General features: G+C 42.3%; 1 protein-coding gene across 13 annotated transcripts in view; it reads left to right on the forward strand.

Moving 5' to 3' along the window:
* MAP4K4 (mitogen-activated protein kinase kinase kinase kinase 4) overlaps positions 1 to 17,453 on the forward strand; it is a 162,494-nt gene that overhangs the window by 124,552 nt on the left and 20,489 nt on the right. For 2 of the 13 annotated variants that reach the window (XM_026792989.2, XM_074535803.1), the window contains exons 13-24: positions 2,790 to 2,951; positions 5,049 to 5,135; positions 5,794 to 6,015; positions 9,275 to 9,436; positions 11,403 to 11,633; positions 12,559 to 12,665; positions 13,570 to 13,721; positions 14,412 to 14,509; positions 14,838 to 14,846; positions 15,311 to 15,486; positions 15,878 to 15,998; positions 17,162 to 17,353. In XM_026792989.2, coding sequence (XP_026648790.2) covers positions 2,790 to 2,951; positions 5,049 to 5,135; positions 5,794 to 6,015; positions 9,275 to 9,436; positions 11,403 to 11,633; positions 12,559 to 12,665; positions 13,570 to 13,721; positions 14,412 to 14,509; positions 14,838 to 14,846; positions 15,311 to 15,486; positions 15,878 to 15,998; positions 17,162 to 17,353 — 1,719 coding nt within the window. The remainder of the gene's footprint in view (positions 1 to 2,789; positions 2,952 to 5,048; positions 5,136 to 5,793; positions 6,016 to 9,274; positions 9,437 to 11,402; positions 11,634 to 12,558; positions 12,666 to 13,569; positions 13,722 to 14,411; positions 14,510 to 14,837; positions 14,847 to 15,310; positions 15,487 to 15,877; positions 15,999 to 17,161; positions 17,354 to 17,453) is intronic. The other 11 variants (XM_014266610.3, XM_026792992.2, XM_074535804.1 and 8 more) reach the window with 10 other exon arrangements.

The raw sequence follows: 17,453 nt of genomic DNA on the forward strand, positions 1-17,453 counted from the left end.
TTCAAAGGCCACATGCAAAGGAAGTGAAACCTTTATTATACATTTAGGGCTGGGAATAAGAGGATCATGCAGTGTGTTTGTGCAGGCTCCTGCAGTGCTGGGTACCTCCCTTCCCACTCACCTGGCAGGAGGCTGAGACAGTGTCTGATGGGAAGGTGGAAGTGATGCTGAGAATCCTGATCTCCCTGCCTACTTTGGCACATAGACAGTAGCACATTTGTGAGATTTGTCTTAAATCCATTTTCCCTGTCTATTCCTTTGCTGGGTAATAAATATCTGCTGATGTGCTGAGTTAGATATCTGGATCAAGGTTTCATTAAAAATCTCATCTTTTGACAATTGACTTTGTTTATTTTGTGCTGCCATGGGAAACTGGCTCTCTTAATCAGTTTGTAGCTCATTTTTCCTCATATTAAGTTCAGTTATTTATAATTATTGCTGAATACTTCTGAATTAATTCAAGAAGCCATGAATTTGCCCGTCTTCCTTGTGGTGAGAATGATGCCATCCTGAGATCTGCAATATCCACTTAACAATGTCAACACAATATTGTTTGAGTTGATAAATGTGCATATTATATTAACCAGTCAGCAGTGTGCTGTCTCTTGCATCCTCAAGGCAACAGAATTATAGTACTTCACGTCTTAGTTTTTCTTAAACAAAAGCCTGTCAGACTTGATTAGCCAAGAAGGACCTGAATATATTGACTTAAATGTAGCATTTGCTTGACACTGAGGCATATATTCAGAAATAAAAGTGCCTACTTAATCCTTTTACAGTGCTTAAAAAATGAAGGAGGGGAAGCAGTGAAACCTATGAAATGCACCGCGTGCTGTAGCTGCCTTGCAGCCCTTTTGCTATTTTTATATCTACATTCATTGAGGAGAGTTGGCTTAAGCACGAGTGAAAAGGCTGGTAAATGGATTTAGTTAGAAGAGATGCAAGAGCAAGGAAGCTGTGTTTCTGAGAAGATTCAGAAAGAAAGTGTGGGGGATAAAAGAGTTTGTCTTGTGGCACAGGAAGGTGGTAGTGAACCCAGCGTGATGCTGTGGGCCAGGGAAGAGGGCATGATAGTTACAGCGTGGGTGTGTTTCAACAGTGGTCTCCAGGAAAGTCACATCTTCCCCCAAACTGTAGTTAATGAAAGAGAATTGGAAAGCAGCCTGTATTATTTAAGTGCTACTAATTGGTGGAATCACAGAATGGTTTGTGTAGGAAGGACCTTTAAAAACCATCCTGCTCTAACTTCCTGGCCATGGGCAGGGGACATATTTCAGTGCTCAAAGCCCCATCCAGCCTAGCCTTGAACACTGCCAGGGATGGGACATCCACAATTTCTCTTGGCAGAAAAGCTCAGAAAACCCAAGAGCCATTTTTTTCCTCCCCCCTAGTATTTCTTCTCCACTGTCATGTCAGAACAGATTCCAGAAGATGGAAAGGCTGTTGGTATTTCAGTTCCTTCATAGTAATGCAGGAAAATGTTCCAAGCAGAGAAAGCTCATCCCACGAAGTAACACAGCAAGTGTAGATCAGCCTTTGCTTTTTCAGTTGAGCACAACTATGAAACTCACACCAGTAACTGGATCTGTGAACCCAAAGTAAAGCTTAGTGTGAGTGCTCTTTCTTGCTGGACTATTTGAAGTATCTTAACATAGACAAATCTGTGGCAGCTTTGCTCCAACAGAAATTTGGGATAGTATTAACCTTAACATAAACGTGATGATGAATAACCAATGTATGTTTTCATTTTTGTTCTTGGAATTAAATTTGTGTGGGCTATTTTTTGGTTTACATTTCTTCCATATTTTTTTTAGTATGTTATAGAAACCTATAAAGAAAGAAATGTAGTGATATTCCCAGTTGATGGTTGAACAGGAGACAGCTGGGTCTTTTGACACTTAGGCAGTTGTGGGAGGCTGCCTGGGATTTCGAAGTAGGTGGAGTAACTGGATGCTTATGCTGGAGTGCAGGAAGAATTGGTCACGACTACATGGGCATCTAAAATGTCTTCTCTGAAGTCATATATGGTGCTCCATAGACATAAATGAGTCAGTTCATGCTTTCAAGAGCTGTTTTCCAGGTTCTTTTCAGACTTGAGCACACCTAATCAGCACCTGTTTGTATTTGGGTCATGTGTGGAAGCTTATCTGTGTAAGTGTAAATCTTACTTAGCTGCTTTTCCTCTTTTACATAAAGGTGCATTTGATGTTTTGGGAGGAGCTAAGGTGCTGTTGGCCAGCCCTCCTTCTCTCTTAGGCAAAGCTTTGGGCAGTGCATGAAATTAAGCTTGATTGTTGGGCCAACACTACAAAATTCTTAGCAGACCAACTGTTTTAAGAGGCAAGCTACTTAGGGAAAGTTCAGATAGTTGGCATTTGAGTTAGCTGATTTAGTAGGGCTGATCACTCCATTTTGGCAACAAGTAGGCTATTGATGTCAAGTTGTCATCTCTTGAGTTCAACAGTTGTTTGAGGATTGGTGTTTGTGTTAGCCTTTTTTGAAGAAAGGAGTGAGTTTCCACACCTCAATTGTCATCAGGAATATGGTGCATGACATTTTGTGTGTGCATGAAGAAACCAGAGAGTCTAAGTGAGGCTGCTTCTAGGAATAGATGTGTGCTGGGTATGAGTTTGGTTTCCTGGTGGAGCACTTGCATAAACTGTTTTGTCACTGAGTTGCAGAGCTTGCTAGTCCTGGTAAATCCCGCTCTTCACCATAGAAAACAACCCCACCTCTTTCTTTGATAACAACAAAAGTAAAACTCTGTGGTTTCTTTTCCCTTTTTGTAGCAACAAAGAAGAGAAAGGGAAGCTCGAAGGCAACAAGAGCGTGAGCAAAGGCGGAGAGAACAGGAGGAAAAAAGACGTCTGGAAGAAATGGAGAGGAGGCGTAAGGAGGAGGAAGAGAGAAGAAGAGCAGAGGAGGAAAAGAGGAGGGTAGAAAGGGAGCAGGTGAGTCTATGATACAGATATATGTGCAATAAGTTTGTTTCTTCTAAATTCTAATTTAATTTTTAAAAAAGTGGTAAGCCTAAATCAGCTTAGAGGCAATGTAACACTAACTCTTTCATCTTTGTTGTTTTTGACAGCAAGTGCACTAACATAGGATTCTAGGGCTTTATGGAAAATTCTGGCAGCCTCAATATTCTCTCAAAAAAAGAAGTCTTGTTGCAGTACTCATTCTAAATTCAGTTCATGCCCCTGGGCTGGACTAAAATCACCAGAATTGGCAAAATCATGACTGGGACTGAAAACTGTTTCTAGGCTTGTCTTGCTGGATCAGTGGTTCTTGCAGGACATGCCCCTGATCAGAAGGCCTCCCAAGAGAAGGGTAGCTCTGTTGCGTGTCAACTTCTGGCACACAGAATTGGTCACTGGCATGAACTTTGTGTACTCTGAATTTGAGATGGAATCTTTGAGCTGCACAGGATTTTCCATCCTAAAACTTCAATATGCAATTTCCCTCTCTTATTCTGTTTAAAATCAGTAACGTATGCCCATTCAGGCAACAAGTATATCTTAAGTTATGCCAGTGTGCCCTTAATACATTGAAAGTACAACTGAGAGACTTGTTAAACTGTGAAATTCAGCTGCTATATTTATGCATGAAATCTGCATGTTTTAAAATCCTTTAATAACTTCAATCAGGGTGATAATCAGAGCAATACTTACTGTGCATGTACTGCAAAATGCTGATTGCAAATAAAGGGCCAAAATTTCTGTCCTAGAGGCTGATTGATTGTAAATTTCCCATTAACTTCAGGAATGCTGGGTTTGGCCTGACATACCTTAATTTTTTCTTACATAAATTCACTGTATTGAGATCACTGATGATTGTGTTACTGGGAAATTTTATTGTGTTTGTCTATGTTTCAAAGATTCTTGAGTCAAAAGGAGAGAAGACTAACCAATGGGAATAAATATATGGAAAATCTCTAATTACAGCATAGCAATTTGCTTTTGGGCAGACACCGGGTATTCCCCCAGCTGCTTTTTAAACTGTTGAAATGCTAATTACGCACAGTGCCAGTAATGACAAATGGTTAATTGGTGTGGCCAAGCTGAACCACTCTGAATTTCTATTCTTTTTTTTAGAAGAAAAGACACATTCCCTCTTAGAATTTTTGTTAACTCAAACTGTGGCTCAGCCAATGTGCGTAACAGCAGTATGGTGTATCTCATCAGTCTGTCACAAGACTTTCTATAACTCTCATCACCGTATCACTGATCCATTAATTTCTTTATGCATACACTGTAAATGTGTGCGTGTGCTTGTGTGTGTGCGCATGCACATGTTACATACTTCCATTAATTGCATGATAGGATGTTACCAGCTTGGGTTTGGTGCTTCAGAGTTTGAGTTCTTCTAGGGGTAGGTGAAGCGAGGGTAAATGTCTTGACCTGTTGAGGCTGCAGGTGAAGAGGTGGCTAGATGGCAAGAGCAAGCGAGTTTGGTCTAATTTCTGTTTCCTGGTGGATGTTTGTTTGTGTCATAACCATCGCATAATTCAGCAAGGCTGGCAGTGTTTGCTCAGGAGAGGCTTCTGGTGAGGGCAGCAGGGGAGACTTGGCAGGGCAGGTCCCAACTGCACTTGGCAGAGCCCGTTTGGGGGAGCTTGCTCCAGCTCTGCCTACACTATGCCTGGCTCTAGCTGTTGCTAACAGTTCATCGCACCAGTGCAACACACTAATGTTTAATACAACTTGCATGTGACTTTGTATTGGCTGTGTTGAGTCAGACTTGCTGTGTTTTAACTTACCAAAACCTTCAAGTGCATTTTGCTGCTTCTTGAAACCACTTCCAAAATACATAAATGAGCACTGGCCTGTGCCGGCAACATTTGCAGGAGTGCATATTTCAGAACAGGAGGGGCCAAAATGTAATGCTCAGGAGGCAGAGCTTCCTAAATTGTTCTGCAGGCACTAATCCATCCTGAAGTGAGTTTCTCATAAAGCTGAACTGGGGAAGTAGCGTGTGGTGTTCCACCCAGGGGGTTCTGATGCATTCCTTTTGAATAAATTTATTGCTGGGTAATTTCTATGTGACAGGAGTATATCAGGCGACAGCTAGAAGAGGAGCAGCGGCACTTGGAAATTCTACAGCAGCAGCTGCTCCAGGAGCAGGCCATGTTACTGGTAAAGCACTGTATCTGTTTTGTTCAGTAGCTATAGGATCCATTTATCCAGCCAGTCCTAGGCTTCCCTCAGTCGGGCACAGCTGCACTGACAGTATGACAACAAAGGAGCTTGATTAAAAGGCCATTTATGCTAGCGTTGTGGGCTGACAGGCACATATGAGAAGTGCTGTATGGTCACACTGCTTTCTGGGCAATAAGAGGAGGCTTTATGTTAAAGTGGAACAGTTCTGGTGTGGTGGTCGAGTTTCTGAACAGACCTTGGCATTCAGTGAAGAACTAGAGTGCTTGTGTTGCAGATCAAAAGCACACATGATATGTAAATCCACCCCAGGATACAATGGCCTAGTGTTGGTCTAAATCATTGTTTTATGAACTTAACACTGGATTTAGCATAAACAACTCTTTTTTTCCCTTTAATAAAAATCAGTTTTGTCATAACTCTCCAATCATGTGAAGCTTAGCAGTACACTCATGACTTTCCCAACATAAGACACAAGTCACATGGGTCTAACTTAGCTCTTGGTTACACATTAACAATAAAACAAACAAACAAACAAAACAGCAACCAGAAAGGTGCATTTTTAATGGGATTGGTAGGGACACATCCACCTTACGGTCAGTGTCATGTCTTGAATTCCTCCCCCGTTCTCTCAAAGGAATACAGATGGCGAGAGATGGAGGAGCACCGGCAGGCAGAGCGACTCCAGCGGCAGCTGCAGCAGGAGCAAGCCTACCTCCTGTCGCTGCAGCACGACCACAGGAGGCAGCAGCAGCAGCAGCAGCAACAGCAGCAGCAGCAGCAGCAAGAAAGAAATAAACAAAGCTATCATACCCCTGAGCCTAAGTCCCACTATGAGCCTGCTGAAAGAGCACGTGAGGTAAGTCCTGCTAGTGAACAGGAGTCTGCTAACTGCTTCTCTGCCTGCTGCCATCAGCATGACTGCGGTTCTGCTACACCAAAGCACCACTCCATAAGGAGCAGGATATTTTAACTGTTGGTTACTGGTTTGCAAGCCCTAGGGCAACTTCTGAGTGCTTCTGCTGCAATCACTGGAGTTCAGGCTTTTTGAGGTGTAAAAGTTGGAAAGAAGGTCTGGAAGGCTGCAGACTAAGGGGCCTGGTTTTGGAAGTATCATGTCAGGAAGTTGTATCTGTGCTTCATCAGACATGTTTTCTTAGGAACTGTTGGTCCAGTGGTCTGTGTCTCTGGCAAGTACTGGTGATTTGAAATTGAGAGGCAGTTGGAAAGCACAAACCTATGATGGATGTTAACACTCAGCACGTGTACACATTTGGTGTTTTAACTTACACTTTTCAAAATTTCCTTCTCACGAGCAAAAACCTGAATTTCATTAGTTTCATTTCTGAAATGTTAAGTATTCTTTTCTGAGATCACGTCCCACTCTTTTGAAACTTTATGGTGCTGCGTTCTTCAACTTCAGGCACTTACAAGTTGATCTGAAGTGCTGTGCCTTTCAGTGAGTCTTCACCGGTCCATGAGTAACATTGGGAAGCAAGTGAACATTTCTTTGATGTATATTTGGCTTTCTTTCAGTGATCTTATTCTTGTGTTTCCCTTGAGCACCATACTGCCCACAAACCACCAGACTGGGCAATGTTAGTCCAATCTCTTAATGGCATTCATCACCTGCATGTGGGAACTAGGTGGATACATTTTGGAACAAGAACAGAAAATGTATTTAGGCCTGCTAAACATGATAAAATAGCTCTTGGTTCAGCTTCATCCAGCAGGGCCTCTTAGTCTTTGAAGTCCTATTGTTTGGGCTTGGTGGACGCAAACTCATTTTATTCTAGATGCTGTTGTCCAGGTTCTTAATAAACTATGTTTGTCCTATCTCATCCATTATGTTTGATGGTTGAAGTATTTGATGTGTCTTTCTTACTTGGAAGAAGTTCAGACTTGTCTGGTATGTGATGGTGCAGGCATGGAACCTGCCCTCTTGTCCTTGTTGCATGCTCTTGGCCCACCTCAGTGAAAGCATCTCCAGTCTAGCACTTCTGTCCAGCCTGAATGCTGGCTGGGATTTAGAAGGATGCAGAACTGTATCTGCTTAATTTTCCTTTCAGAGCTGAAAAGGTGAGAAAAAGATTTAAGTGTTCCGTCCTTTAGGAGAACCACTGACTCACTTGTTTTTCCTGTTGTAGTCTTTCTTTTGTGATTGCTCTAGCCCAAAAGAGTAAAGACAGAAAAATTGATTGATAGTCAGATCTTCCCAGAGATCATTGTATAACAGTCTTTTAAAAAATGTGATAGAAGTATAGCCATAAGGTCTTGATACCTGGCAGTGGGAATGGCACAATGTAATCCTAGCAGCAGACATTAACTCTGACATCATTCCTTACAAAAAACACTGAATTGGAATGAGTGTTCTGTGCCTCATACTTTCAGCCATACTGCTCTCCAGAAAAAGTGTCAACCTACAGAGATGCTGATATTGGGATGGTAAGGTGAAGTGGACTAACCTTCCTGCCTGGCAAAATTTATTGGTGATTAGTTTTCTTTCCTCATTGCAGTAGCAGTGAGGATATAAGGAAAAGGAATTCTAAGTAAGATTGGCTTTGGGAAACAGCAGGAAGATTAGAACTTAATATCACTTCCAGGTACAGACAGTCAGATGACTGGAATAGGACCTGTTTCTGTCCAGGAATGCATTCTATCTCCTTGCCACTTGTCTGGTTTTGAGGACATGTCGCTCGTGCAGTTTATGTGCTTTGTAGAAGAAATTTCCTATAATCTACAGCTAGAGATGTGAAAACCTGTTGCTTCAGACAGAAAGACTTGAGGCTTTTCCTTATTCTATTCATAACAAGGAGTCTGGCCTGTTTTTTAGACTTTAAAGAATGCCTCTATGAAGTTGAACACAGTGGTGAAAATGATTGCATGGTGAAGATGCTTGCCTCCATTATTGTTGCACTCTTCCCAAGACATGGGGTGTTTTGTGTAGACCTTAACAGAAGCTTGTCTGCTTGTCCCTATAGGCAACCTGGTACTATCCTCAAACTTTGGAATGGAGAAGCAGGTTGGGTTTGTAGAGGAGCCTACCTGAGGCGAGGAGTCTGGAAACTTGCCTATTCTCTGGAGGCCAGTCTCTCCAGACCATCACTCCTAGGGAACATTAGGAAATCATCCCAATACTGGTTTTGTGCTCTGGGCACAAGGGCTAAAGCAAATTAAATCATCCCAAGCTTCCAGTTTGATCTTTGGTGCTTTGATAAAATACTGTGAGTTTAGCATTCCTCAGAGGTAGCTTACCTGGCACATGCTGCCTTGGTTCTGGCAACAGACTTTCTTAGGAAATGAGAGGCTGTTTCCTTTCTGCCTGTAGCCTCCCTCCATCTCTTGTCCTTCATACCTCTCACTTTGTTGTCAGTGTTGTGGCCTTGATAGAGGTGACATTTCTGCATGGGGACCTTGCTTCATGGTCTGCTGAGGACTGAGCACATTCTGATTTAGTCTTCCCCTCAGCAAGCTCTTGAGGTTAACATAAGATCAATTCTTCACCTTCCTGCGAGCAGGAAACAAACTGATGGCATTGTCCTCTACACCCTTTGAGTTTGTGCTGAGAGTATTTGATAAGAGAGATAAGATCTACACTTTTGAGCCTGAAGCTGAAGAGACTCCAGTGTTACCTGGTAGAGAAACATCTCCTGTCTCTTCTTCTGTTGCTGAAGAGAGAAGCACAGGAAAGCAGATTATCCAAAACCATTGCTTGCATAAGGTGGGCAGCTCAAGTAAGGGATAGCAGTGGGAAATACTTTTATATTGTAAAGTTGTTTCTGTTTAGGTATATCTTTTTTATTATCTGTGAGGAAAGTACTGATGGAAAATTAGTCTAGGCAGAAAGAAGGCCCATAATGGTCTTTCATCATATCTCACATCTTGCTACCTCCTGTGTCTCCTCTCTCCCTAGTATGGATTATCCATATTGGCCTACTTGGAACTTTGGTGGAATTCACTCAGTGAACTTGCTGGCAAAAGTGGTAGGGAAAAAATCCTGCCAAACCCCAAATGTATTTGCTTTCTTTGTAGTAAAGAAAAGGTGGTACTCCCCTTTGTATTTCTACTGTACTTGGTTTTACTGACTCAAGGCTTAACCCCCATTTATTTTGGCTTAGGTGGAGGAGAGATTTAGAAAAACTAATCAGGGCTCCCCTGAAGCACAGTCTAAACAGATGGGCAAAGTGTTGGAGCCACCAGTGCCTTCAAGATCAGAGTCCTTTTCCAATGGAAACTCAGAACCTGCTCAGCCTGCCCTGCAGAGGCCAATGGAGCCCCAGGTAAGTGCCCAGGAAAATCTTGGTGAGCCTGCAGGGAATGCAGAAGTCCTAACGTGTTTCCTTCAGATTTGCAGATCTAGTACTATTATACAAAACAGCTTATTCTGTAGATTTGCTCTTTGTCTGTTTTTGCTTATTTTATTGATAAACGGATGGATTTGTGGGTTTGGTGTATTTTTTTGGTTTGGGTTTTTTCATGTTAGAGCTAGACTAGAACTGTTGTACCCCATTATTATCTGTGCAGCAGTGACACAGTGGGTTAAATGCTGGTGGCAGTTGCAGAGCATTTTGCAATTCAGAATTTGGTCTGTGCAAGGCTTTTACTACTAAAAAGGATGCTCAGGAAAAAAGTGCACTTGCTTGGTTTTTAAAATTCTTGCAGAAAAAAGCTAACTAAACAAGTGGGTTTTAGCAGTGTGAGCACTGTTTCAAAGAGTTTGCAAAACATGTCTAAGAAAAGCAGGTTTGTTGTCAGTAGGCCTGCAGTTGCTAAATAAAACTCTGTACCACCCCTGGAAAATCAAGAAGCACTAAGCTGCATGGTAGCCATTGTTCTTTTGTTTTCTAACCAAGAGCCTTCAGATCTTGACACCTGATCCCATAGGAGTTATGGCATGAATTGAAAAAGTAACCTTTGTCTAAAAGTTAGACATAGCCCATGAATTCTGAGCAGTTTAGGTATGCTAAATTAAACTGTAGAGTTCTGCATTTAGTTCCTCTGTTTCCATGCAGAATTTTCATAAAATCTGTTGATGACAGTGCAAGCTAAAACCATCCCTGATTGTGACTAGGTATTGCCACTCTTTTGGACAACAGGAGAATTTGAACAGACGGAAGAGTGGGAGAAATCAGGACAGAACTTCATCTCTTGCTCATTATTTCCTGGCTTTTATTCAAACCGCTATGACTATTTCAAAATATTGGACTTGTATCTTCATACTCTGTGCCAGTTACTTTTAAAGTCTGTGTCTTTCACTCTTATTAAGGATAATCAGGCTCTTCAACAGCTGTGTGTATTAAAATTGAGGAAATAATAACAACATAAAAACAAATACAGCCAGCCTACTGAAACTGGGATTGAAAGCAAAGTTTTGCTTAATCATTAGGAGTGAAAACAGCATGTTCCTCAGTTGTGACCTTTCCTCCTCCTTTGTTTCAGAAATTAACTCTGAAACACAGGCTTAAGCACAAAGAGGAAGTAGGCTGAAGGGAATATGGATTTGAGTGGGAATCCTAATGGAGTTTTAACTCCTTAGTCACTGTTATGCCTTCTTAGTGTGTGTAATTGAATATGTGTGCATGTAAATGTGTGTGTGTACTTTGTGTATAAATATGTATATATGTACAGTATATGGTACATATATGGTGTAAGTATAATATGCATTGTACATATGTATACTATATACAATATATATTATATTTTTTTATATATATTGCAATAACTGTAAAGGAATAAAGGCTTTGTGTTATGGTCTTTCTCCAAAAGTTTCAAGCTGTATCCAGTCCCTGAATTTGTTAGTAAAAGTAAATGTCTGTTGGTTTACCCAATTTACAGCATTCTTTAATTTTGTACATTGCTCTAATTGGATGTCCACTTCAAATTTCCCAGCCCACCATGAGACCTGGCCAAAGCCCACTGAAGATCAGGGAACAGAAGGTGACTTCTGTCTTGAGTGGCCTTTGAACTCAGGCTCATGGTGCAGATATTGGATCCCCTTTCCCTCTGGGCACCAGTGTACGTGTGTGTGGAGAGCGCATCACACAGAAATTGCATATGTGCTGTATTTTCAGTCTGTTACGTTCCTTGGGCGCTTGCCTTGCTTTTAAGTGCATTGATTCCACCCCACGCTTACCTAATGCCATAACCAATTTGTCTCTGCCTGCCCCACCTGCCTTTATTCTGTGTTAATTGGAAAGCCGGTTATACTGAGCGCATTGAATGTTTTATGTTTTGTTTTCTTGTAAGGTACAGTGGTCCCATCTGGCATCTCTCAAGAACAATGTTTCCCCTGTCTCGCGATCCCATTCCTTCAGTGACCCTTCTCCCAAATTTGCTCATCACCATCTTCGTTCCCAGGACCCATATCCACCTTCACGCAGTGAAGTGCTTAATCAGAGTTCTGACTCTAAGTCGGAGGTACCCGACCCCACCCAAAAGGCTTGGGCTAGATCAGACAGTGACGAGGTGCCTCCAAGGGTAAGGAGTAGAAAGACAGATGTGTGCTATTTTTTTATTATTAATTACAGTTTTCTTAAGGATGTGATGCCCTGGGCACTGGGAAGACCGTGCCCTTGTGCCAGCACTGGTAACAGTATTTTGGAAGGCAGTTCTTAATGTAGGTATTCAGTCAATGGGTTAATGATAATCAACCTGAAGTACAATATTGAAGCTTCATATAAAATTGGTAATTATTTATAGAATGCAGCTATTTCAGAGAAACAATTTATTATGCAAAGTTAACAAATAATTACCATATTCAGGAAATAATTCAAAATATCCCTGAGGTTATTGCTCAGAGTTAATATTCCTCTTCATTGGTTTGTAACCCAAACTATGAATCATACACTTATTTAAAATTAAGATGGATCTGAACAAAAAGGAAACATTCAATATACTTCCTCCTCCTCTCCCCCTTCCATCCCCCCTCCCATCCACTGGGATTTGCTTCTTCTGAGTATATTCTTGCTCCCCCCCACCAGTCTTTGCCTTCTGCTGATCCATTCCCGGGCATTTGTTTGGTTCCCTTGAGCTTATTCTCCTAATTCTCATGCTGTTTCAGCAAATTGCTTTGTGCCTCCCCTGCTTCAGTCAAAATGCCATATTCTTTTCAGATGTCTCAGTAGTTGGGAGGGTAGTGGGGCGTGTACGTGTTCGTGTGATAACCATTAAACGCTATTTAATGTTAAGACTAAACATCAAGTTCTATTCAAATTCTGAACAGCATCACAGCTAAGGCTTTTGGCTTTGTGGGTGTTTGTTCACTGCTTTTGGTCATTGATGCTAGCTTGTACTTTAAACATGTTGTTAAGATCTTAAGAATATATTTTGTGGCAGGAGAAGTTTTATCGTCCTGTCCTGTCTGTCCTCTTCATGGGTTTAACAGAACCTTTTTTCTCCCAAGGTACCTGTGAGAACAACGTCCCGATCACCAGTCCTGTCCCGCCGTGATTCCCCACTGCAGGGCACTGGGCAGCAAAATAACCAAGCAGGTCAAAGGAATTCCACGAGGTTTGTAAGCCTATGTGTCCTTGCTTTTCTTGAATTGGAAGGAAAAGGCATATGGGAAGCCAGGCATTTCCAGACAGCTTTTGGCAATGCTTGTAGGATGTGAAAGGAAGATGGTGTTGGATCCCTTTTCAGTAATGATTGATTTCTCTCGATGTGGCACATGTCAACAAATGCTGACAAAATTTCTTCTTTCCTCTTCTCATTTGAGTTGCCTACCCTGTAATTTTTGCAGTAATTTCAAATACCCTTCAAATTTTGGAACAAATGTGGTTGTTTATGAATATCTTGCCTTTTGGTGCAACAGGGAATACCGTGGGGATTACTGGCAGCAGGAGGGCTTGTAACATCTAAAGTGAAGAGAGCTCAAAAATTTTCTGGCCTCTTAGCCAGAACCAGATTTTAAAAGGGGGAAAAAGCCTCCCTGGGCTGTGACACAGAGCACCCAAGGTCAGGAAGGGGGAGGAGGGAGCTGACTCCTGAGCTCAACAGAGCAACATGGGCAGGCCACTGTGGAATTAGCTCACTGGATAGGGGTGAGGGTATTCTGGTGTTCTTTTTGGTTTGTGTTTAGTGTCTAGGACATTTCTGATGCTGCATGCAGGCTGAGAGAATTGTCCACTTCAGGTTATATACATAAGAAAGGCAGGTAGATAACTCCAAATAAAAGAAGTAGCTTATACCCACCTAAGCTTTTTTTTGACCATCATAAATACGGTAATAGTTATTTCAAAGGGAGCTGATGCCTGGGTTGTGAAGCATTACTGATGCCCTGATCTCAGCATTAGAGTGTTCTTTCAGTTGAGTTATTAGCAAAACACTGAGAGAGAGTGATGCTTCAGTTTAGAGCTGGGAATCTGGGGCTGAAGTGTGTGTGACAAAGAGTTTCTTTCCTCCCTTGATACAGCAATATAGAGCCTCGTCTGCTGTGGGAAAGGGTGGAGAAGCTTGTACCAAGGCCAGGCAGTGGCAGTTCTTCTGGCTCAAGCAACTCTGGCTCACAACCTGGCTCCCACCCTGGCTCTCAGAGTGGGTCTGGAGAGCGGTTCAGGATGAGATGTAAGTCCTTCTCCTACCCTCTGTAACACTGTGTTTCTAATTTTATGACGCTGTGAAGCACTCAGTAATTAAAGATGACAACCCTCACAGGGAACTACCTTTGAACATGCAGTGTCAGAGTTGGGTTGGCTTTCTGTACCCTCTTGGCCATATGTCCTTGTTTGGGAAAGGCAGCAGGCATAGAAATTGTTGTCAAACTGTTTGTTTCATTGTTCTTGAATTCACATCCAGGCACTGCTGCACTTTCCTATGTGCAAACAGCCCAGTCTCCATGCCCTCACAGCTCCCTCCCTTTCTTATGTGTGCAAGGGCACATTTTGATACTTGGTGGTTGTTGACAGCATGCAGACTGCCATGGATAGGTCTCAGCCGGGCTACACTGGATGATGATGGAGGTTTTCCAGCTTGTGGCCACACTTGGCTCTTTGATTTACGATTGTTGTAACCGTTTACTTTGGCTTCAGACATAGGTCAGTTGCACCTATACAAATCACAGCTTATGGTGTTTTTTGTATAGTCCTTCAGGGACAATATAGTAGTCAACCAGTGAAATTTAGATCTTGTGATCAAACACCCCTAATAGTCACCTCTCATGTCTTCCTCACTCCAGAGTGAAGTAAGAAAACATGCTTTAGCTCTCTGCTTAATCTGCTTTGTTCTGTGTTCCTTTTGGTGTCTTGGCACATGCAGCATCATCCAAATCAGAGGGTTCGCCATCACAGCGCCATGAAAGTGCACCTAAAAAGCCTGAAGAGAAAAAGGAAGTCTTCAGACCTATCAAGCCTGCTGTAAGTTGCATCCTTCTCCCCTGTCCTCCTTCTTTTTTAAGTAGATTCACAAAAAGTACACTGAGAGCTTCCTTCAGTGCCATTGGGGTGAACATCAGCTGTTGATCAGCTGGGTCTAGCAGCATGTTCTGGGCTGTGCAATTGCCTGTGCACATCAGTACTGCAAACATCATATTTTGCACTGCTTCTGGGATTTATTTCTGCTCTCTGGATTTCTTCCTTCCTAATCCATGCCTTTCTCTCTTTCAATCTTGTGCTTCCTTCCTGGGGCTGGACCAATGATCGTGCATTTGACCTGAATGTGCCAATGCTGGGCTGAATGGTGCAGGGAGAAGTGGTAAGACCTTACATTTTTCCTGCTTTCTGTGAAAGATTTCTGACATTTTCTACATTTGGCTGCTATTACAATTGATTACAGCTCTGTGTCCAGTTGTATCTTGGGAAACTCATTGGTTTTTCACAGTATTTCTATCTTTCCTTGGAACTTTCTTCAGTAGCCATATCTCTTATGATGCTGCAGTTAGTCATAAATCAGGATGGTTTGGTTTCAAGAGTATGCATATTTTTCTATGATATGGCAAGACCCCCTTAGGTTGGCTCTTCTGGTGTATGAATTTATGAGAAAGTGAGTTTTGGTAACTGTTAGGAATGAATAAGTCAAAGGAAACAGTACTGCTGGGGCAGTGGAAACACAGAAGTGAGCAAACTTGGACACTAATCCTGTGGGTTTGTCTTGCAAACTTTTCTTCTCTCTTACTTGCAACATCAGTTTTAACATTTTTTTCTTCCCTCTCCCAACAGGATTTAACTGCACTGGCGAAGGAGCTGCGAGCAGTGGAGGATGTGCGACCTCCACATAAAGTAACCGATTACTCGTCCTCGAGTGAGGAGTCAGGGACAACAGATGAGGAAGATGATGATATGGAACAAGAAGGAGCAGATGAATCTACTTCTGGACCAGATGATGTCCGAGCAGTGTTAGTCCCTCTATCAGTGTTTTGCATCTGTTTTGCCTTATGGAGGATTGAAGGAAAAGGGCGTTAGCATTTTGGCTTGTATGTTAGTTCTTTCAGATTGCTGCAATCCATGAGCAAGACATAGCAGCCTCATATGTTCATATATTCAAACACTAAGGATAGTCTTCTGAATGTCCTTTCCCTCTTCTCCCATCATTTGTTTCAAAACAAGAAACTGTTCAACAATATCTTGCCTTTTTTTTTCTTAGAGAGGCTTTTCTAGGCAGCTCATGTAAATATTCCACTCTGACTATAATACAAATTAGTTTTGAGTATGCTTTGATGCAGGGCAGTGACAGCCAGGGCACCAGTGCTGTTGTCTCACTCCAGTTATTTCTTGTCTAACAAATAGGTCAACGTTGAACTTGAGCAATGGTGAAACAGAGTCAGTAAAAACCATGATTGTCCATGATGATGTGGAGAGTGAACCTGCCTTGACTCCTTCTAAGGAGGGCACCTTAATTGTTCGACAGGTATTGCTTTTCCTTCCCTGTGCAGTGCTGCACCCTTTCTGTGCTCATTAACCCACTCGCTCATTCACCCATGCTGTTTCTACATTATATTTGTTGTTCGTATTATCAAGACGCAGCTGTAGAGAATTTCAGAGCAGCAAGATGTTTGATGCATGCAAAGAGGAGAGTAGCCCTTCACCCTTGCTTCTGTTTTGCATGCTTTCCAGTGACACTCATGGCAGCACCATGCAGAGTATCTCAAAGTCTGTGGGAGAGAAGGGTAGAAAAGCTGCAGATACGTGGAGCAAGTACCTGGAGCAAAAACTTAGTTGTAGCACAGAACCAAATCTGTGTCTCAGGAGTGAGGCTGGGAGGGAGCTGGGGTGGGAGCACTCAAGCTTTTTTAAAATTGTTTTGAACCTGTAGTTTAGGGCATACAGACCACCCAGATGACATACACACACATGTACATGCAAATTCACACAACAGTTGGTGTGGGGAGAAGCAAAATAGGTGGTGAGGCAGAGAATGTGGACAGAGTAGAGTGCTGTGTTGTTGCCTTTGATTCTGAAAATATTGTATTCTTGTGCCTCTGAAACATAATGGTTCCCTGTTTTTAAATGAGCTTGTGTGTTAATGAGCGTGCTAGCTTATAGGAGTTTCCTCAGTAATCGCATTTCTGAGTTTCACAACTGAATGCCAATTTCTTAACTGAGTCCTCTTATTTGAAAATTAAAATTTCATGGTTATTGTTTTAAATAGTTAGCTGAAGGGATTCTCCAGAAAGTCCAAACTGCTATCTGCATAGCGTCAAAGTTAGTTTTAAACAAAACAATAGGGAAAAAAAAACCATCACCCCACCCCCAAAAAATGTGCTTGTCCCTGTTGTGGTGTTGGACTTAGCAGCGCAGTTGCTGTTCTCTTAATTTGTGGAACTGGCTGTGCAAGTCAACCACATGAACCAAGCATTTGCCTGCTGGTGGGAATTTCATGAATTCTAGTAGCTCTGCCCACTTTCCCTTTCCATGCAGGCATCAAAGCACAGATTATAAGCTGTTTTAAAAAATAAAAAGTAAAAAAAAAGTGAAAAGGTAGGGAGTGAGGGAGAGAAGGAGAGAGGTTGTTAGGGATATAGACTTTTAAGCAGCACTTGAGCAAGACAAGTGTGCCTGTTTTTTCTACAGAGTACAGTTGACAAAAAGCGTGCCAGCCATCATGAGAGCAATGGCTTTGCCGGTCGCATTCACCTCTTGCCAGATCTCTTACAGCAAAGCCATTCCTCCTCCACTTCCTCCACCTCCTCCTCCCCATCCTCCAGCCAGCCGACACCCACCATGTCCCCACAGACACCCCAGGACAAGCTAACTACTAATGAGGTATGTCTTGCACCACAGCTGGCTGCTTTCATAGGGTTATAGCAGCATTGCCTAGTAGCTAGTTTGCAAAGGAACTCCAGCCAATCTCCCCTGCTTTTTT

The sequence above is a fragment of the Zonotrichia albicollis genome, chromosome 2 (genome assembly GCF_047830755.1).
Source record: "Zonotrichia albicollis isolate bZonAlb1 chromosome 2, bZonAlb1.hap1, whole genome shotgun sequence".
NCBI classification, from domain to species: Eukaryota; Metazoa; Chordata; class Aves; order Passeriformes; family Passerellidae; genus Zonotrichia; species Zonotrichia albicollis.